At 37.4% G+C, this 22,072-nt stretch overlaps 1 protein-coding gene across 11 annotated transcripts in view; it reads right to left on the bottom strand.

Annotated features, from left to right (window-relative positions):
- The window catches only part of ABCC9 (ATP binding cassette subfamily C member 9), a 144,724-nt gene that overhangs the window by 48,543 nt on the left and 74,109 nt on the right, over nt 1–22,072 (bottom strand). For 9 of the 11 annotated variants that reach the window (XM_032855299.1, XM_032855304.1, XM_032855295.1 and 6 more), the window contains 4 exons: nt 12,266–12,304; nt 10,792–10,893; nt 8,969–9,053; nt 7,484–7,564 (listed from right to left, as the gene is read on the bottom strand). In XM_032855299.1, coding sequence (XP_032711190.1) covers nt 7,484–7,564; nt 8,969–9,053; nt 10,792–10,893; nt 12,266–12,304 — 307 coding nt within the window. The remainder of the gene's footprint in view (nt 1–7,483; nt 7,565–8,968; nt 9,054–10,791; nt 10,894–12,265; nt 12,305–22,072) is intronic. The other 2 variants (XM_032855306.1, XM_032855305.1) reach the window with 1 other exon arrangement.

Below are 22,072 nucleotides of genomic sequence, written 5' to 3'. Positions count from 1 at the left end.
GCAAAGAAGCGCCTTACCCAGTGTTTCCCTGGAAGGAGTCTGACCGCATACTTTACAAGCCTCTACTGGAGGATCCCACTTCTAATTAGCATGAAGGATCCTGACTATGATCCTTCCTGTAGCCTGAAAGAGCTATTGGACACGTCCCTTGTCTTTTCTTTCCATCCTATTCTAACAATAAAACCAAGTTGCCACTTTCTCCCTGGGAGGAGATTCTCACCTCTAGTGTCCCAATTGTTATGGAGGATGCTAAATGTGCTGGCTTCCATCACCTAGCTCTGATAGCCAACAGGGCTTGCATTCATGAGTCCCACAGGACTATGGCAAACAAAGAAGCCATTTTTAAATAGGCCTAGGAGCACCCCACATGGCTATACACTCTGGCTCAGTGCATGTGGTCCAGACAAAAATGTTCATCTCCCAGTTTCTCCCTGTTTGCTTTTCAAACAGGCATCTTGGTCACTGTAAAAAGGGTTTTGACTAAATATTTTCTCAGCCGCTGCCTGAGGGTCCAACTTCTAATCAGCCTCCATTTAGGTGCTGACTGCAGTCCTCCCCTTTGGGACACTGATGGGTCATAGGCCACCATCAACCACTGGGAATCAGTAAGAATGAAGACAGAAGCTCGGGCAGTCACAAAGTTCTGAGAGGCCACCAAGAGCCTGGGTCAGGTTGGATGGTGAGGTTCATCACCTATAGGAGACCAGTCTGTCAAGACTGGGAGAGCTGTCTACTTTACTAATGCACAGAAGGCAACACAGAGAGTCATGGGAAATTAAGAAACAAGAGAATATGTTCCAAACAAAGGAACAAGATAAATCTCCAGGAACCAATCTTAATGAAATGGAGGCAAGTGATTTATCTGAGACAGTGTTCAAAGCTCACATAAAGATGCTCACTGAGGTTGGAAAACAAATGCAAGAATAAAGTGAGAATTTTAACAAAGAGATGTAAAATCATACCGAACAAAAACTGTAGCGTTAAGAATATAATAATCGAACTGACAGTTTCAATAGAGGACTTCAACAGATAACTAGATTAAGAGGAATAAAAATCAGTGAACTGAAAGACAGGATAGTGGAATTAATCCAGACAGAAGAACAAAAGGAAAAAAGCATGAAAAAGACTGAAGATAGCTTAAGGGACTCATAGGACATCATGGAGAGGAGCAATATATTCATTTAAGGGATCCCAGAAGGAGAAGTGAAAGAAAGGGGCAAAATGTTTATTCAAAGAAATAATGGTAGGAAATTTCCCCTACCTGGGGAAAGGAACAGACATTCAGATCCAGAAAACACCAAAAGTACCAAAAAGGATGAACTGAAAAAGAGCCAAACTAAGACACATTAAAATTAAACTGTCAAATTTAGGCAAAAAGAGAACCTTAAAAATAACAGGAGAAAAACTAACTTGCTACATACAAGAGAACCCCCACAAGTGTATAAGATTTTTCAGCAGAACCCTAGCAGGCCAGAAGATAAAAGGGTGATAATTCAAAGTGCTAAACAAAAACAAAAACAAAAAATCTACCAACCAGGAATACCCAGCAAAGTTGTGCTTTAGAACTGAAAGAAAGACAAAGAATTCTCCAGGCAAAGACAAATTGAAGAATTTTATCATCACTAGACTGCCCTTACAAGATATGTTAAAAGAGTTCTTCAAGGTGAAATGAAATGACGCTATTTAGTAAGAGGAAAACAAATGAAAGCATAAGACTCACTAGTAAAGGTAAATACATAATTAAGTTAGAATACCCTAATATTGTAACAGTGAGAGGTAAATCAGTTAAAACTCTAATATTAAGGTCAAAGAGAAAAGTATTAAATATTACTATAACTGCAATACTTTATTAGTAGATAAATATAAATAAATATATATGTATAAATATATCAAATTACATGTTGTACATTTTTTAGTTAACACATAATGTATTATTTGCTCCAGGGGTACAGGTCTATGAATCATCAGGCTTACACACTTCACAGCACTCACCGTAGCACATTCCCTCCTCAACGTCCATCACCCAACCACCCTACACCCCCAGCAACCCTCAGTTTGTTTCATGAGATTAAGATTCTCTTATGATTTCCTGATCCCATCTTGTTTCATTTTTTCCCTCCCTACCTGCCACGACCCCCCGCCCTGCCTCTCAAATTCCTCATATCAGAGAGATCATACATTTTAAGTACATTTTATTTGTCAAATATACTTCAATTAAAAAAAGAGATTTCAGGTGGAGTCTGACTCTAGCCAAGTTAACTACCTTGCTAGAACAAATCAACCATCATAAGAAAATATGAGAATTTAGAGGCTCTACAATATATCACCTACAATATCCAGGATACAGAAAAAATTAACAGATATATAAAGTAATGGGGAATTTGGGCCATAGTCAAGAAACAAAGCAGTCAGTGGAAACTATGATTCAAGATAAATTAATAGCCATTTAAACAGTTATTATAGACATATTCAAGGACTTGAAAATATATTATAAAAGAAGCATAAAAATATTAACTGAATCAAATAAGATAATATAAATAAAGTACTTAGTACAGTACCAGGTAAAAAACACTAAACAAATGACAGCTATTATTATATTATCAGTATTAATAGTAGTAACTACAAGAATATCATAACTACTACTGAGCTGACAAATTCCCAATTGTCTTGGGAAGAAAGGAAGTTTGTTTGTTTGTTTGTTTGTTTTTAAAGATTTTATTTATTTATCTGACAGAGATCACAAGTAGGCAGAGAGACGGGGAAGCAGGCTCCCCACTGAGCAGAGAGCCTGATGTGGGGCTTGATCCCAGGACCCTGGGATCATGACCTAAGCCAAAGACAGAGGCTTTAACCCACTGAGCCACCTAGGCGCCCCAGAAAGGAAGTTTTTATGTACCGGTTAAGACATTTAGAAAATAATTTAGGAAATAATTGACTGGTGATGACATTCCTGTTAATTATTTCAATATACATTTTATTTCTATAATGTTATATACAGCATCAAAATAGATGCTTGATGTTTTGGAATCCTTAAAAGAAGAAATCTAGAAACTACCAGAGAAAACTGGAATGTTTCCAGAAAACAATGAATTAAGAAGCAAAGTGACATGCAGGGAGGATGGTGAACAGATACATAAACACCAACTGAAGCACCACTCATAGCAGGGGATGAGAGAAACTCAGGGACAAGGCAGTAGAAAATGGTAGAGGTTTCTGGTAAAGAACTGGGAAGAGTGATTGGGACAATGAAAAAGGAATACATCGATGTCTTCATCATCATACTTGTTTCTTTGTTATTCCTCCATACATGCAATATGAAACAAATTTTTACTTTGCCTACAGGGCCAAAAAAGAAGTCCACTCATTCTACTGGTTACATACTGAAATACTTAAAAATTACGACTGGGGAAAATTTTCTAAACAATTGAGTAAGCACAATCATAGTGTGTATACAGATAAATTGCATTGGCTAATTGTCTGGACAGTGAAAAACAGAAACAATTTCTATTGAGATAGAAATTAATATCTGGAAGTTAGAATAAATACGTGTATGCAATCATTACATTAGTGATACAATTAGCTCATTAATTTCATGAAGTCTCCATCAATCTCTGCCTGCCTCAACAGAAACTATTATAAGCAAGATGGCTTTATTAAAGTACTTAGGAGAAGCATGTATGAAAAGGAAATATCAATGAGGCACTTAGATAGTTAAAGGGTGATTTAAAATTATAATAGCTGTTAAAAAATCAGGGGCACCTGGGTGGCTCAATCGGTTAAGCCTCCGTCTTCGGCTCCGGTCATGACCCTAGTGTCCTGGGATGGAGTCCCACATTGGGTTCCCTACTCAGGAGGGAGCCTGCTTCTCCTTCTGTCTGCCACTCCCCCTGCTTGTGCTTGCTCTCTCTCTCTGGCAAATCAATAAATAAAATCTTAAAAAAAAAAAAATCAGTCTACTGATTTCATAGTGATGAATAAAGAGGTGATTTAATTAATGTCCTCAAATGGCTTTTATTGGAATACATTTAACAACAGAGAAATGCCAACTGTAATATCATTTATTTAAATCATTTAAATAATGCAAAATTTTGGACAATGTGATATTTCAGTTAATAAAATGATATCGTTATACAGACACACACACATATACACATACCCATATATATCTTAATGTGTGTGTATATATATTTCAAACATGGTAATTAAACAAAATGGGCTTAATGACACAATTGTCTTGATCGTCCTGAAATTTCTTTCGATGACCTGTGAGATACTTCAAAATCTTTCAGAACTCTGGATCATCTTAATGACCATTATTTTTGAAATGTTCCAAGAAGAAGAATGAATAGGAGATTGAATTAGCTTTTAAAAAAAAAAATTCTTAAGATTTTTATTTGACAAACAGAGAGATAGCACACCAGCAGGGGAAGCAGCAGGGAGAGGGAGAAAGAGAAGCAGTCTTCCCTACTGAGCTGGAAACCCAATGCGGGACCCCATCCCAGGACCTGGGCATCATAACCGGAGCTGAAGGCAGCTGCTTAACTGACAGAGGCACCCAGGCTTTCTGAATAAGCTTTCTATGTTTTGCATGGCTATACGTTTGGAAATAACAAATATATTTACTGATATACACAGCACATTAGTAGATGCCATAAAACTTCAAAAATAACTAATATCCTTGATACATCATTAAGCTGTTTCCATTTGGCTTTGATATTGTGTAAAGGCTAATGTGATTAAGTTTAATTAAAGCAAAACATAACATCATCCAAGTAATTATTCACACAAGGTCCTTAAAGATAGGAATAATGTCTTTTTCTCCTTTGTTTCTTCTACCCATCACAGATGATGGCACTGAGGACGTTTACAAACTATTAATGGATGGAAAGAAGGAGGGAAGGAAGGAGAAGGGTTGGAAAAGGGAAGAGAGAGATGGAGGAAGGGAAAGAAGGCAGGGAAGGGGGGAAGGCAAAAGGAAAGGGAAAATAGGACAATATAGGTAGCAATTTCACAGTAATATATACTTTTTAATACCAGAGAATCTTCCCTGATCAGAAAAACAATACTCAACAGACATGCTATCCTAGCCAGACTTCGCTACTCACTAGTCATTAGTCCTTGGCTAAGGCACTCTATGCATCTTTTCTTCATCTAACATGGGGATACCGTCTACCCTCACATCACACTCATAAGAAGCAGATGGGATAACACTGAGTGCTTTGTGAATTTTTAAACAATGAAAGTGTTAGATATCATTTTGAGGTAATTATTAAAACACATCAACAGAGATATTTTGCTGCTAAAATATTATTAAATTTCAGGTTGCAATAAAGTATATATAGTATTTAGATCATAAAATCCAATAGTTTTAAGGTTATCTGAGCTGACCAGAGTACATCTGGAACACACTTTTTCAAGGGACTCTGAAGAACACTATTATATCCAGGATGAAGAAAAGTTAGAGAAATTATATTACTGTGGAAGAATTAAAAATACTAAGCTTGCTTAGCTTAGAGAAAAGTAAAGTAAGGTGAATTGTGGAAATAATATTAAAATGTTGATTATGGATGAAGAAAAGAAATAATGCTGTTGCAGAAGCAGAAGGAAAATCAATTAGTGAAAAATCCACAGATGTAAATTTTAATCACATAATAACTTTCCAATAAGAGTTATCCGTGGTAGGCAGAATAACAGCCTCCAAAGATGTCCTAATCCCCAGAACCTGTAACAATGTTACCTTACATGTTAAATGGGACTTTGCACATATGATTAAGATTAAAGACCTTGAGATTGGAAGATTATCCTGGATAATCCAGATAGGTCCAAACCAATTACACAAATCCTCAAGAGCAGAGAACTTTCCCAGTTGTGAAGGGAGGAAATGTGACTAGTAAAAATGGCCAGAGATACAAAGTTGCTGGTTTTGATGAGGAAGGAAAGCAGCCATGCACCTAGGAGTGTGGGCAGCCTCTAGAAGCTGGAAAAGGCAAAGAAATGGACTTTCTCCTCAAGCCTCCAAAAGAGAACACAGCCCTGTTTACAAGAATTTTCACTCAGTGAGATACATATCGGACTTCTAATTTACAGAACCATCACATCATATTATTACTTAAATCACTAATTATGGCAATTTGTTATGGCAGCAGTCAGAAATTTATACACTGACCAACAAGGAAAAGGCCATCTTGAAGTTAAGCAATCTGTCTTCAGAGAGAGTCATCAAAAAGCTCTTAGAGGTGATGTGTGAAAAGTAATCCTATGATGAATGGATATGGGAATCTACAATGTTAATCCTAGGACTTCTTTGAATTCCCTGACTCTACAACTGAAATAAGTAAAGGTCATTAAACTGAAGGCAATGGAATGAACAGGGATAGAATACTACACCCAGAGAACCTTGGTTTCTTTCAGATTCCTAAGTCATTTGGTCTTCAGGTGGTTCAGGCATTAACTGATCCCAAGACTCAAGAAGTCACTTCCAGCTGTGGGTCTATCCACTGTGAAAGGGATTTACAATTACATAAGTTACTGCTAGGTCCTTCTATGGTTTTAATGGTGTGTTTTTCTGGAAAATTTTGGGGACAGGTATTCTTAGGGATATTAACCTGAAGCAAATTTCTAGTGTGTCCAAATTCTATTCCTGTCCCCAGCAATAGATCCAAATTTAGTGGGAAACTCTAAAACCTACTTTTTGAAGTGCTTCTCAATATTAGGTAGAGTGAAAACTGTAAAGTAAGTCTGGAAACCAGATTTATAAATGGTGAATAATGACACAGAAGAAGGCAGGGAAAGGAAACATTTACATAGTCTGCTAATCTCTTATATACATACTTGTAAGTTAGTTATTTTAGCTACCTCCTGCTAGAGGAACCAAACTATAGCAAAATTTGTAATAAACATAACCATCAAATTCTGTTTATTGATCCATGGGGAGAACCAAGTTTTTTACCCACGATATACATGAGACTCATCCAAGGAGCTTTTTAAGACTCAGACTCTAGACTCAGACTCTAGACTCTATGTTGAGGGTGGTACCAAAATTTCTATATTTTTAGAAAGCTTCACGGTCAAAGGTCATGCACAGCCTGAATTTCACACCACAGGAATGGAGTACTATGCATACTTACCCTCTATCCACCAAGAGTGTATCTTCTAATCCCTTTTTTATCAGCAATATAAGTGAGAAGACCTATGAACCTGTCCATTTGATCCAACACCATACAGACTTTTTCATTAATGATTCTTGTGGTTATGAATCTCATATAAGCAACAATTCAGGGCACCTAAGTCACTTGGATTCCAATCCAGATACCCCAACTTTCAACCTTATGTGTTGATCTGGTTTGTACTATGGGATTCAGTTTCCTTTACATTCTTTAAGATTTCAGAAGTTAAACTGTCTTTCCTTTAGTTGCTTGACTTGTCTCTAAAGGCTCATTTGTCCGGAGGAAAAAATGAAGTAGAAATAAAGGAATATTCTCACCAAAAAGACAATGTTGGTATTTTGATAGAGAGCTCGTGCCACACAGATTCTTTGCCTCTGACCCCCACTCAGGTTGATGCCCTAGAGAAGAAGTAACCATAAGCATCCACCCTTTCCAGTAGTAACTGATCTACTGTTTACAAATTTTCTTTAAAATACAAACTTCCTTTTAAAAAATCTTAAATTAATGGTAATTTATTAATTAAATTGTGATAACAGTGGTGAGGTAAAATGAAAATTGTCAATTTTCTGTTCAATACTTTATAATTAATACTTTTTAAAGTACTGGTCAATACTTAATAATTATGTTAAGATGATTTTTGACTGGTACCATAGATCCTTTTCTCACTCTGATAGATAGCTCTGCTGTACAAAAGCATCAATAACCAAACACGTGGTGAGTTGACTGCTAAACACAGCAAGTAACTCCAAAATTTTTACTAGTTTTGTGAATTGTGTCTGTAGTTTACTTCATACATACTTCTTAAATTTGATACTATCAATTAAGTTCAACAGAATTATAATTCTGTTGCAATGCATTTTATAATCAAGTTCTAATTATAAAAAATTTTAAACTATGCTGAGCACTTAATATGTGCTAGGCTTGTGTGAATGCATTTACATTCCTTATTTTTTTTATTCCTTATAGCAATTCCAATATATGAGTAGCATTCCCTTTACACACTAGGAAACTAAGGAGTCCATAGTCTTAGATACCATACTGTGCTGAAGTCAAGAAAAGGCATTAAGAGCACTGGGTGTTATATGCAAACAATGAATCATGGAACACTACATCAAAAACTAATGATATAATGTATAGTGACTAAGATAATTAAACACACACACACACACCAACTACAGAGTTCCACAAATCTCAGCTATACCACTAACTAGGCAAGCTCTTCAACCTTTCACCACTTAGCTTCCTTAGTTGCAATATGCAGTAATTAGAACACCCATATAACAAATTTGCTGTAAACATAGATAATGTATAAAATTTATGCCCAGTAGTTCAAACCTATGAGGGTCAAAAAATTTTAGCCAAAATTGTCATAAAGATTGTATAGAGGCATAAATATTTTTTAGCTGCCCAGAATAGTACGATGTCATCATAAAACATGTTTATACAAAGGAAAAAAAGGCCACTTTAACAAGATTAAATAGATGTTAACAAGAGTGGAAGAAGTTGGAAGCAGCCTCAATTTCAACTCAAAGTAAGTAAAAATGCATTTGATCAAAGACAGGAACTGCATATTTCTTAAGAACTCTCTAGTAGCTAGCACAATGTTACTTAGATGGTGGTTACCCAACAAATACTTAAGAGTGGCTTTAAAACTCCTGTGCTCCTGTTTCTGGAACTTGTCACTTGGACAAGGCACAGCTCCTATGTTCTCAGATTTCATTATGCTCCATTAAAAGTGAAAGACAACCAGAAGACTTTTCTAGATTTTTGTTTATTGTTTAATTAAACTATGCATAGCTCACCCTCTCTCCAATTTCAGTTTGGTCTCCAAAAGGTAGTAAGTCAATATCTGGCTGAAGAGAACAGGCATCTGTAACAGCTTTGTACCTTTGGGAGAAATTATTTTGATTTTTTAGGTCATTATCAATATACTGCTCTTAAAGTATTCAATATCTTGGAATTCAATATCTTGGAAGCCAAAATAAAACATTTGTTGAGCAATTTAGTACAGATTAGCCTCAATGGTAGCTTTATGGATACAAAGATAGTTAGATATTGGATCTCACTCTGAGAAAACTACTAAATGGAGTAGAAGACTAATAAACATATAATAAAATGGATCTCCTTAGGCACTACAGCAGAGGTAGGTGTATAATGCTCCTGGAATACATAGAAATGGCTGACCACTTTGAGAACTTAGTGACAGCTTTGGAAAGGAGGCAACACGTAAGCTGTATCCAGATAGATGAGTTGTAATTGGCCAGGAAGAAAATGAGGAAAAGGAAACTTCACGAACTGCATGAAGGTGAAAAGGTCATAGTGCCTTTTAGGGACAGCAGGAGACTCACTAGAGCTGAAACAGGTTGTGGGTGGGTGTCTGTGCATATGGTCTGCCTGGAGAAAGGAGGAGAAATGGAAAGGGTTGAGGACTGACGATCCACAAATAGATCTAAGGCTGGGACTAGAAATGATAAATTGGAAGTTTAGGGAAGCATGGAGATAGGGAATGCTGGGGAAAATATCCACAGTTTCACTTTCTCAATCATCTAGTCTTAAAATATTAAAAAGTCATTCTTGAGAAATCCTTCTTCTCCTTGCTCTTATTTTTCCATTCTTATTCTAGAATGGTTTTCTGTCAACTGTCTCTTCTTTTCAATTTCTGCAGTCACCCCCGAGTGCAGGCAATGAATGCTGCATGGACGATTATTCCAATAAACGTCTAAATGTCTCCTTGCTACGAATTCAGATTCATCCTGTATGTATCTACCATTACACTTCCAGATTAAACATCACATTTACTTTGTTATTCCCCTTTCTAAAACTTACTGTACCTCCCAGAATGCACTGAATTATATCCAGTTGGCTTTTAAGGCACTCCACTACATCCTTTCAGCTTTTGTTTATAATCTAGTTTACCACTGTCAATACACATAAGTCCTTTTCTGACTTTTGTTCCCCAGGCCCCAAGAGATCCTATGTAACTTAGGTTCGTCCTCCCACACTATCTGCTTTCCTCTTCCCTCCTCTCCTTATGCCTTTCCAGTGACCTAATTTTTTTTTTGTAAACCCATTGATTTTTTTGTCAAATAAGTTTTTGTTACTCTAGCAGAGCCTCCATTACTAAATAAGTTGATCTCCCCTGACATAATGCTTAACTTTCAAGGTTCGAGGTGATGGCTTCAGGAAAGGGTTATGCCTTTGTGCACTTTGGTGGTATTTAAAGACGGTTGAGAGATGGCATATTCTGGCCACTCTCCGTAACTATACCTCTCAGATCCCACATTCTTCCTCTTCTTCACACTAGTACCTTTCCTTCTGCTCCTTGGATTTTTCCTTCTACTCACCGGTAACCTCAGTAACTCCCCTGCCCCATACCCCCAATTCCATTTCAGCTATTTAGTTTTGGTGTACAAGTTGTTCTCAATAAATGTATAGGATGAGCTGAGACTTCCAGTAAGACTTCTCTTTAAAAAGTTGACTCAGAAGACCTTACAGTGGGGGTGGAAGCAGGCAACCAGGGAAAAAAGGAAGTCATGGCTATAAAAGTTGCAGAAACCATGAACCAAACATAAGGATTAGAAATAGTTGCTCATTTTCATTCTAAATTTTATACATTCAAAATTACCTCTGTTTGTTGAAAGGACTTCCAAAGGTGATATTTTCTTCTACTGTAGCATTTAATAGCCAAGGCTTTTGAGCCGCATACGCCACAGAATACCTGTTCCTACTGGAAAATGAAAAAGAAAAACAAAACCCCCAAATTATACAAGGGTGTTGTGCTGTGTGTATTTTAGTAAAACTAAGGAAAATGAAAGTTGTTAAAATATCTCAGACACAGAAATGGAAAACTTTCAAGAAAGAATATTTTAATAACCACCAACCTTATTATTTAATGGTTAAGTATTTCACCTAAATTAAAAGGACTTGAATTTAATCAAAATGTCTCCCAATGTGCAAAATTTGATTTTGCTATGCTAAAGAAGTGTTTAAATAAATTGAAAATTTACTTTCTAAAATGAGTGTAATTTTTAAGATAATTAAAAGATCAATAGCAACACGCTCTCTGATAGCCATAGATATTTTACTTTACTAAAAGCACTTTACGTAACTATTAATTTTATATGCAGACCTTAGAAAAAGACATGAATTGGTACTGTGTCTGTGGCTTAATCATGTTAACATATTTTAAGGTAATAGATAATATTTAATTATTTCAAAACAAAGAATAATATATTGAGCATATACTTCAAGATTGAAATAACTACACATTTAAAAACTACATATTTCAAAACATATTGAAATAGTTTATTTTTTAAAAATTGTAACCTCTTCCTCCTCCCCCATTTTTTTTTTTTTTTTGCTTGCAAATTCTACCAGATGTCTACACATCAGACTTTAATTTGCAATAACCAGGAAAATACATGTGAGTTGAAGATAAAGAAGACAATGGGATTGGGGTAGGAAAGGGATCAGCTTAAAAGTCAAAATTCACAGTTAGTTCATGGTCTGTAAGTAGTAATCAAGGAATCAAGGTTAAAAGATAGTAAGGTTAAGAAAAGGAAAAATTAGAAATGCTCAGTAATCATCCTAAAACATTATGTCTTAGGAGTTTAAAAGACATGATGATATACAGTATGCTAGTAGTCTCTTAGATAACCATATGTGTAGTAAAACAGTGGTTCCCAACTTCTGACATGTCTGCTTCCCTTCCCTGCTCCCAGTCTTCCCATCTCTAGCTTAGGGACAGATCCCATCATTGTTTAACTCATAAACAATATATATATTCTTGCTTTTTTATTTCATGAAGTCCCAAAACCAATTTGCTAAGAACAGTTTGAGTCTCAGCCAAAGTTGAGACATCTGTGATTCACGGAGAAGAAAATCATTGACACAATGGGCGATTTTGTTTGACAAGTTAGATTTTTTTTAGCAGCCTATAAATGTTGGGAACCACTGCTACTGGAAATATGTTGGCACATTTTAATAAAAACTTCATACACTATAAGAATGAATAAAATGACCAGGAGTAAGAGATTATGAGTAAAGTCTGAGAAAGAAAGTTATTTTTTATTAAACGCAGATTAAAATAGAAATAATACCTTCTGGTTGCTTCAAAAGAAGGTTCAGATTCATTTACACTGCAAGTATGGCAAACAATGTTCATTAATTATGAAATATAAATATAGAGTGAATCTGTGCATATATCGGGTAAGAAATAAAATAAATACAAATCATATTAAATAACTATATTTCTTTCCCAAATGGGTTTTGACATTATTTTAAAGACAAACCAGATGAAATGATAATTTTCTTTATGTCTTCATCAGCGAGGAAATAATTAGTAGGCTTCCAAAAGATAGACAGCACTGTCCTATTACATACAAAATCCGGGTTCATACAATGATCTGTTTTCTACCTCAACTCTGTTCCAACTAGCTATATAAATATTTGTAATCTTCCTAGAATAGTTTCCTAGTCTATTTAAGGATTTGGTATCTCCAAAGCCTCCCTAACTTTAAATATCAAATTTATTATTATTATTATATTAAAGATTTTATCTATTTACTTGAGAAAGAGCACAAGCAGGAGAAGGGGCAGAGGAAGAGGGAGAAGCAGGCTCCCCACTGACCAGGGATCCCCATGCAGGGCTCGATCTAGGGAACTTGGGATCATGACGTGAGCTGAAGGCAGCTGCTTAACTGACTGAGCCACCCAGGTGCCCCTAAAATTCAAATTTAATCTATTTAAATTCCTAATTAACTACCCTACAACATGAAAGGAAGAACATTTAGGGGGATCTAAACTTAAAATGTTTAGACACAGCCTGGCCCTTAAGGAACTGGTGAGAAAAACAGAAGTGTATAATGGGTCAAACTGCAACATTTGGGTATAATTATTGTTTGATATGATTCATGTACAAAGAGATGTTTGTCTAAGAACGTTTAGTTATAAAAAAATAAAAAAATAAAAACATTTAGTTATGTCTATGTTATGGGGGAAAAACACCTGAGGACCTGTTCATTTTATTGTTCTGATTTTTTAAATATTTTTAAATATTTATAATAATATTTAATTTTTTTCTTTATTTAAATTTTTTTATATTTTTTATAAACATATATTTTTATCACCAGGGGTACAGGTCTGTGAATCGCCAGGTTTACACACTTCACAGCATTCACCATAGCACATACCCTCCCCAATGTCCATAACCCCACCCCCTTCTCCCAACCCCCCTCCCCCCAGCAACCCTCAGTTTGTTTTGTGAGATTAAGAGTCACTTATGGTTTGTCTCCCTCCCGATCCCATCTTGTTTCATTTATTCTTCTGCTACCCCCTTAACCCCCCATGTTGCATCTCCACTTCCTCATATCAGGGAGATCATATGATAGTTGTCTTTCTCCGATTGACTTATTTCGCTAAGCATGATACCCTCTAGTTCCATCCACGTCGTCGCAAATGGCAAGATTTCATTTCTTTTGATGGCTGCATAGTATTCCATTGTGTATATATACCACCTCTTCTTTATCCGTTCATCTGTTGATGGACATCTAGGTTCTTTCCATAGTTTGGCTATTGTAGACATTGCTGCTATAAACATCCGGGTGCACATGCCCCTTCGGATCACTACGTTTGTATCTTTAGGGTAAATACCCAGTAGTGCAATTGCTGGGTCATAGGGTAGTTCTATTTTCAACATTTTGAGGAACCTCCATGCTGTTTTCCAGAGTGGTTGCACCAGCTTGCATACCCACCAACAGTGTAGGAGGGTTCCCCTTTCTCCGCATCCTCGCCAGCATCTGTCATTTCCTGACTTGTTCATTTTAGCCATTCTGACTGGTGTGAGGTAATATCTCATTGTGGTTTTGATTTGTATTTCCCTGATGCCAAGTGATGTGGAGCACTTTTTTGTGTGTCTGTTGGCCATCTAGATGTCTTCTTTGCAGGATGTGGAGCACTTTTTTGTGTGTCTGTTGGCCATCTAGATGTCTTCTTTGCAGAAATGTCTGTTCATGTCCTCTGCCCATTTCTTGACTGGATTATTTGTTCTTGGGGTGTTGAGTTTGCTAAGTTCTTTATAAATTTTGGGTACTAGCCCTTTATCTGACATGTCGTTTGCAAATATCTTCTCCCTTTCTGTCAGTTGTCTTTTGGTTTTGTTAACTGTTTCCTTTGCTGTGCAAAAGCTTTTGATCTTGATAAAATCCCAATAGTTCATTTTTGCCCTTGCTTCCCTTGCCTCTGGCGATGTTCCTAGGAAGATGTTGCTGTGGCTGAGGTCGAAGAGGTTGCTGCCTGTGTTCTCCTCAAGGAGTTTGATGGATTCCTTTCTCACATTGAGGTCCTTCATCCATTTTGAGTCTATTTTCATGTGTGGTGTAGGAAATGGTCCAATTTCATTTTTCTGCATGTGGCTGTCCAATTTTCCCAACACCATTTATTGAAGAGGCTGTCTTTTTTCCATTGGACATTCTTTCCTGCTTTGTCGAGAATTAGTTGGCCATAGAGTTGACATTATTTTAATGTCTATTTCTGGGCTCTCTATTCTGTTCCATTGATCTATGTGTCTGTTTTTGTGCCAGTACCATGCTGTCTTGATGATGACAGCTTTGTAATAGAGCTTGAAGTCCGGAATTGTGATGCCACCAACTTTGGCTTTCTTTTTCAATATTCCTTTGGCTATTCGAGGTCTTTTCTGGTTCATATAAATTTTAGGATTATTTGGTCCATTTCTTTGAAAAAAATGGATGGTATTTTGATAGGAATTGCATTAAATGTGTAGATTGCTTTAGGTAGCATAGACCTTTTCACAATATTTATTCTTCCAATCCAGGAGCATGGAACATTTTTCCATTTCTTTGTGTCTTTCTCAATTTCTTTCATGAGTACTTTATGGTTTTCTGAGTATAGATTCTTAGCCTCTTTGGTTAGGTTTATTCCTAGGTATCTTATGGTTTTGGGTGCAAAATTAAGGATTGACTCCTTAATTTCTCTTTCTTCTGTCTTGTTGTTGGTTTAGAGAAATGCAGCTGATTTCTATGCATTGATTTTATATCCTGATACTTTACTGAATTCCTGTACAAGTTCTAGCAGTTTTGGGGTGGAGTCTTTTGGGTTTTCCACATAAAGTATCATATCATCTGCGAAGAGTGATAGTTTGACTTCTTTGCCAATTTGGATGTCTTTAATTTCCTTTTGTTGTCTGATTGCTGAGGCTAGGACTTCTAGTACTCTGTTGAATAGCAGTGGTGATAACGACATCCTTGCCGTGTTCCTGACCTTAGTGGAAAAACTCTCAGTTTTTCTCCATTGAGAATGATATTTGCAGTGGGTTTTTCATAGATGGCTTTGATAATATTGAGGTATGTGCCCTCTATCCCTACACTCTAAAGCGTTTTGATCAGGAAGGGATGCTGTACTTTGTCAAATGCTTTTTCAGCATCTATTGAGAGTATCATATGGTTCTTGTTCTTTCTTTTATTAATGTGTTGTATCACATTGATTGATTTGTGGATGTTGAACCAACCTTGCAGCCCTGGAATAAATCCCACTTGGTCGTGGTGAATAATCCTTTTAATGTACTGTTGAATCCTATTGGCTAGTATTTTGGTGAGAATTTTCACATCTGTGTTCATCAAGGATATTGGTCTGTAGTCTCTTTTTTGATGGGATCCTTGTCTGGTTTTGGGATCAAGGTGATGCTGGTCTCATAAAATGAGTTTGGAAGTTTTCCTTCCATTTCTATTTTTTGGAACAGTTTCGGGAGAATAGGAATTAGTTCTTCTTTAAATGTTTGGTAGAATGCCCCAGGGAAGCCGTCTGGCCCTGGGCTTTTGTTTGTTTGGAGATTTTTGATGACTGTTTCAATCTCCTTACTGGTTATGGGTCTGTTCAGGCTTTCTATTTCTTCCTGGTTCAGTTGTGGTAGTTTATATGTCTCTAGGAATGCATCGATTTCTTCCAGATTGTCAAATTTGTTGGCGTAGAGTTGCTCATAGTATGTTCTTATAATTGTCTGTATTTCTTTGGTGTTAGTTGTGATCTCTCCTCTTTCATTCATTATTTTACTGATTTGGGTCCTTTCTCTTTTCTTTTTGATAAGTCTGGCCAGGGGTTTATCAATCTTATTAATTCTTTCAAAGAACCAGCTCCTAGTTTCGTTAATTTGTTCTATTGTTTTTTTGGTTTCTATTTCATTGATTTCTGCTCTGATCTTTATGATTTCTCTTCTCCTTCTGGGTTTATGGTTTCTTTCTTGTTCTTTCTCCAGCTCCTTTAGGTGTAGGGTTAGGCTGTGTACCTGAGACCTTTCTTGTTTCTTGAGAAAGGCTTGTACCGCTATATATTTTCCTCTCAGGACTGCCTTTGTTGTGTCCCACAGATTTTGAACCATTGTCTTTTCATTATCATTTGTTTCCATGACTTTTTTCAATTCTTCTTTAATTTCCTGGTTGACCCATTCATTCTTTAGAAGGATGCTGTTTAGTCGCCATGTATTTGGGTTCTTTCCAAATTTCCTCTTGTGATTTGAGTTCTAGCTTCACAGCATTGTGGTCTGAAAATATGCAGGGAATGATCCCAATCTTTTGATACCGGTTCAGACCTGATTTAGGACCGAGGATGTGATCTATTCTGGAGAATGTTCCATGTGCACTGGAGAAGAATGTGTATTCTGTTGCTTTGGGATGAAGTGCTCTGAATATATCTGTGATGTCCATCTGGTCCAGTGTGTCATTTAAGGCCTTTATTTCCTTGTTGATCTTTTGCTTGGATGATCTGTCCATTTCAGTGAGGGGAGTGTTAAAGTCCCCTACTATTATTGTATTATTGTCTAGTGTTTCTTTGATTTTGTTATTAATTGGTTTATATAGTTGGCTGCTCCCACGTTAGGGGCATAGATATTTACAATTGTTAGATCTTCTTGTTGGACAGATCCTTTGAGTATGATATAGTGTCCTTCCTCATCTCTTATTATAGTCTTTGGCTTAAAATCTAATTGATCGGATATAAAGATTGCCACTCCTGCTTTCTTCTGATGTCCATTAGAATGGTAAATTGTTTTCCACCCCCTCACTTTAAATCTGGAGATGTCTTCGGGTTTAAAATGAGTTTCTTGTAGGCAACATATAGATGGGTTTTGTTTTTTTATCCATTCTGATTCCCTGTGTCTATTGATTGGGGCATTTAGCCCATTAACATTCAGGGTAACTATTGAGAGATATGAATTTAGTGCCACTGTATTGCCTGTAAGGTGACTGTTACTGTATATTGTCTCTGTTCCTTTCTGATCTACTACTTTTAGGCTCTCTCTTTGCTTAGAGGACCCCTTTCAATATTTCCGTAGAGCTGGTTTGGTGTTTGCAAAATCTTTCAGTTTTTGTTTGTCCTGGAAGCTTTTATTCTCTCCTTCTATTTTCATTGATAGCCTGGCTGGATATAGTATTCTTGGCTGCATGTTTTTCTCGTTTAGTGCTCTGAATATATCATGCCAGCTCTTTCTAGCTTGCCAGGTCTCTGTGGATAAGTCTGCTGCCAATCTAATATTTTTACCATTGTTTGTTACAGACTTCTTTCCCCGGGCTGCTTTCAGGATTTTCTCTTTGTCACTAAGACTTGTAAATTTTACTATTAGGTGACGGGGTGTAGACCTATTCTTATTGATTTTGAGGGGGGTACTCTGCACCTCCTGGATTTTGATGTTTGTTCCCTTTGCCATATTAGGGAAATTCTCTCCAATAAACCTTCTGCTCCCCTCTCTCTTTCTTCTTCTTCTGAAATCCCAATTATTCTAATGTTGTTTCGTCTTTTGGTGTCACTTATCTCTCGAATTCTCCCCTCGTGGTCCAGTAGCTGTTTGTCCCTCTTTTGCTCAGCTTCTTTATTCTCTGTCCTTTGGTCTTCTATATCGCTAATTCTTTCTTCTGCCTCATTTATCCTAGCAGTGAGAGCCTCCATTTTTTATTGCACCTCATTAATAGCTTTTTTGATTTCAACTTGGTTAGATTTTAGTTCTTTTATTTCTCCAGAAAGGGGTTTTATATCTCCCGAGAGGGTTTCTCTAATATCTTCCATGCCTTTTTTGAGCTCAGCTAGAACCTTGAGAATCGTCATTCTGAACTCTAGATCTGACATATTACCAATGTCTGTATTGATTAGGTCCCGAGCCTTTGGTACTGCCTCTTGTTCTTTTTGTCCATATAAGAGTATATGAAGGAGCAAGTAAAATACTAAAAAGGTGGCAAATACTAAAAGGGTGGCAAAGACCCCAGGAAAATATGCTTTAACCAAATCAGAAGAGATCCCAAATCGGGGGGGGGGGGGGGGGAAAGGGGGATAAAAAGAGGTTCCAAAAGAAAAAAAAATAAAGAAAGAAACAATTAAAAAAAGAAAAGGAATAAAGAAAAAGTATAAAAAAGAAAAACAAATATATATATATATTAGATAAGCTAGTTAAAAAATGTTAAAAAAGAAAAGGGTAGAAGTTAAAAAAAATTAGCAGAAGAAGAGAAAAAAAAATTGAAAAAGAAAAAAAATTAAATTAACTGCAAGACTAAAGAATCATGGGGAGAAAGCCATGAGTTCCGTGCTTTGCTTTCTCCTCTGGAATTCCGCTGCTCTCCTTGGTATTGAAACTGCACTCCTTGGTAGGTGAACTTGGTCCTGGCTAGATTTCTTGTTGATCTTCTGGGGGAGGGGCCTGTTGTAGTGATTCTCAAGTGTCTCTGCCCCAGGCGGAATTGCACCGCCCTTACCAGGGCCCGGGCTGAGTAATCCGCTCGGGTTTGCTTTAGGGAGCTTTTGTTCCCTGAGTGCTTTCCATAGAGTTCCGGAGAACGGGAATGAAAATGGCGGCCTCCCAGTCTCCAGCCCGGAGGAGCCAAGAGCCCGGGGACCCACTCCTCAGTGTGCCCTCAGAGAATAGCGCCCAATTACGCCCGTCTCCCTGGCCTCCGGCCGCGCTCCGAACTGACCGAGCCTGTGACCGGTTCAAGGTAACCCCGAGCTGAGAGCTCACTCCTTGGCTCTGTCTCTGTAGCCGGCTTCCCCGTTCTAATACCTGTAAGCTCTGCAACACTCAGACACCCCCGATCCTTCTGTGACCCTGCGGGACCTGAGGCCACGCTGACCCTGCGTGGGCTTCACCCCGGTGTAGGCTCTGGAGTGATGTCCCTCAGCGGAACAGACTTTTAGAAGTCCTGATTCTGTGCTCCGTTGCTTTGCCGCTTGCCGGGAGCCAGCCCCTCCCCCTGCAGTCTATCTTCCTGTCCCTTTGGATTCACTTCTCTGCCAGTCCTACCTTTCAGAAAGTGGTTGATTTTCTGTTTCTAGAATTGCTGTTCTTCTTCTCTTCGATCTCCCATTGGATTTGTGGGTATTTGCAAAATTTAGATAAGCTATCTAGCTGATCTCCTGCTACCTGCAGTAGTCAGCCTGCCATCTTGACTCCTCCGCCATCTTGACTCCTCCCCCATTGTTCTGATTTTTAATAATGTAATTGAATTCCATCCTTCTGAAAGATCTGAATTCTAAAACTATACACAAAATTAAAGTCCAGTGGAACCCCCAAAATAGATCTGATTTGGCTTTGGAAAGCATCATATGCTTTTGTGAAGAAAATATACCTAAGTATGTTGCCTGGTGATGTTTAGCATTGAGCTACTAATGATAAGATTTTCACACATGCACATTGTTAATAACATCTTGGTATGGTTAATGGAGGTAGGAAAAAACTCTCTCAGACTAAAAAATTCCCTCTGAATAATGATTATTCCCTGACTTAATTTGCTCACACATACATAAAAATATAATTTCCCCTAAGTGATAGTTCCACATAATATGCTGTAGATATCAAGAAATTTGATTTTTTTTTTAACGGTAAAAAGCTAATGAATTACCTCAATGATTTTAGTTAATTTGAGCAAGATGGAAAACAGATGAAGAGAAGCAGGTGTATGGCAGAAATTAATGCATTAATTTTCCTAATGGCCATTCAGCCAGAAGTGCCAATTCGAATCATGAAAATGCTCACCAGATGTTTGAAAATGTCAGCCCAAATTGGACATATGAATTTGGAAGCATCAATTTTTTTTTCAATTATTATTCATTAAATTCCAACTATATTTATTCAATATCAATTTTGAAGTATTTACTGATCACCTCCCTAGGGAAAGAAAACCCATCCACATTTGGCAAACCAGGTATACAGCAGAGTTGCTGCCAGAGGGGCAAGCAAGAGCGGGGTAGATGAAGTAAAGATGAAGAGTATTTTAGACCCAGTAAAACACATACTGGATGGCCTTGAGTTATCCTGGCCTTATGAGGAACTGATGTAAATTTGGCATGACTATAATGTGGGTGTAAACTGCAAGTGAAGAAAAGTATGTAGTGAACTTAAAAATCATGCATAGCCAGAGAGCAAAGGGGCTTGTAAACCATTTTCAGAGTTACTGAATTTGTCTTCAGAACAGAAAAATACTGAAAGGGTTTACATAAGAGGGGGTGAGATAGGTTCAGTTTAGAAATATCACTCTGATTGCAGAATGTACCAAATGAATTGGAGGACCAAGACTAGAGCGACCACTGGAAGTGGTCAGTAATGGAGATACGTAGGCAGTGCTTTGAATTAGAGTAACAGTGAATGAATGAAGAGAAGTGGACACCTTCAAAGATACCTAGGATTATGTGACTGACAAGGTGGGAGGGGATGCAAGAGAGGAAGAAGTTGTGGACAGGAAACACAGATGAGGAAGTGCATATGTTGGGGGAAGATAGCAAATTCAATATTAGACACATTCTGCTTGAGGTACCCAAGGGATATCTGAATGACCATAGCTAGGAAGCAGAATGTGAAGCTCAGAAGAGATAGCTGGTAAACAAATGAGGACTTGGTCGTGATTTTCCCTCCTAAGACATGCCTTAGATATCAAGGGCTTTGGATTCCATCCTTAATTAATGAAAAGTCAATAAATGACTTCCAACAATTATAGCTTGTTTCATAATAGAACACAGGTACAAGACCAGATAAAGGAAACTAAATTCATAGGAAGCTATCTGATTGCCTGGCGAGTATATATGGAGGCAGAAATGAAGGCAACAAAGCCAGAACCTGAAAAACAGCACTATTTCATAAATGGCTAAGGAAGAGAAACCTGGAGAAAAGACCAAGAGGAGCAGGCAAATGCTCTAAGGTAAACTCAGCCATGAGTAGAAACTAAGCAAGAAGCCTGTTGAAGGAAAAGGTATGGGCAACAACATCAAGTGGCCAGGAGATCAAGTAATATAATGATCAAAAAATACCCAGTGAATTTTAAAAACTAGGATGGCACTGATGGACTTAATAGCTTCAGTGAAGTGACAGAGATAGAAACCAGAGTGCAGTGGGCTAAGGAAAGAGGAGAGTAAGAGGAATGGAAAGGACAAATGAGGGTTTTTTATTTTTGTTTTTGTTTTTTTATTTATTTACAAAAAGAAGGGGCTAGAGTAGTAGCTGGAGGGGGCTGTAGGTTGAGATTAGAAAGATAGGCAGAGACAGGATTGAGATAGAGATAGAGACAGAGATGCATGAGTGCTGTTTTCCCACAAATAAAAATAGAAAAGAGCCAGGGGCTGGACTAGATGTGAAACAGATAAAGAGAAAAAGACAACATGCTTTGGCTATAAGGTATCTCAGTCTACTAAGGAGATCATCCACATAAGTTACTTACAGAAGGTACATTTCAATCTACCTAGAAGAATAAGAGAAGGCTTTGTCAAGGAGAAAATATCTGAGGTGACACTAGGAAAAAAGTGAGTCTAACAATCTAAGGAAGGGCATTGCAGAGGACGGGTGTGCATCTGCAATTCAGTTACTAGAGCACAATAGTAAGGGTAGGGGGATGGCAGGGTACAAGCTAAGAAGTTAGACAGGG

This window comes from Lontra canadensis, unplaced genomic scaffold (genome assembly GCF_010015895.1).
Source record: "Lontra canadensis isolate GAN:19392208 unplaced genomic scaffold, GSC_riverotter_1.0 scaffold9, whole genome shotgun sequence".
Lineage (NCBI taxonomy): Eukaryota > Metazoa > Chordata > Mammalia > Carnivora > Mustelidae > Lontra > Lontra canadensis.
Note: the sequence above shows the minus strand (reverse complement) of the source record. Positions and strands in the feature narration are given on the sequence as shown.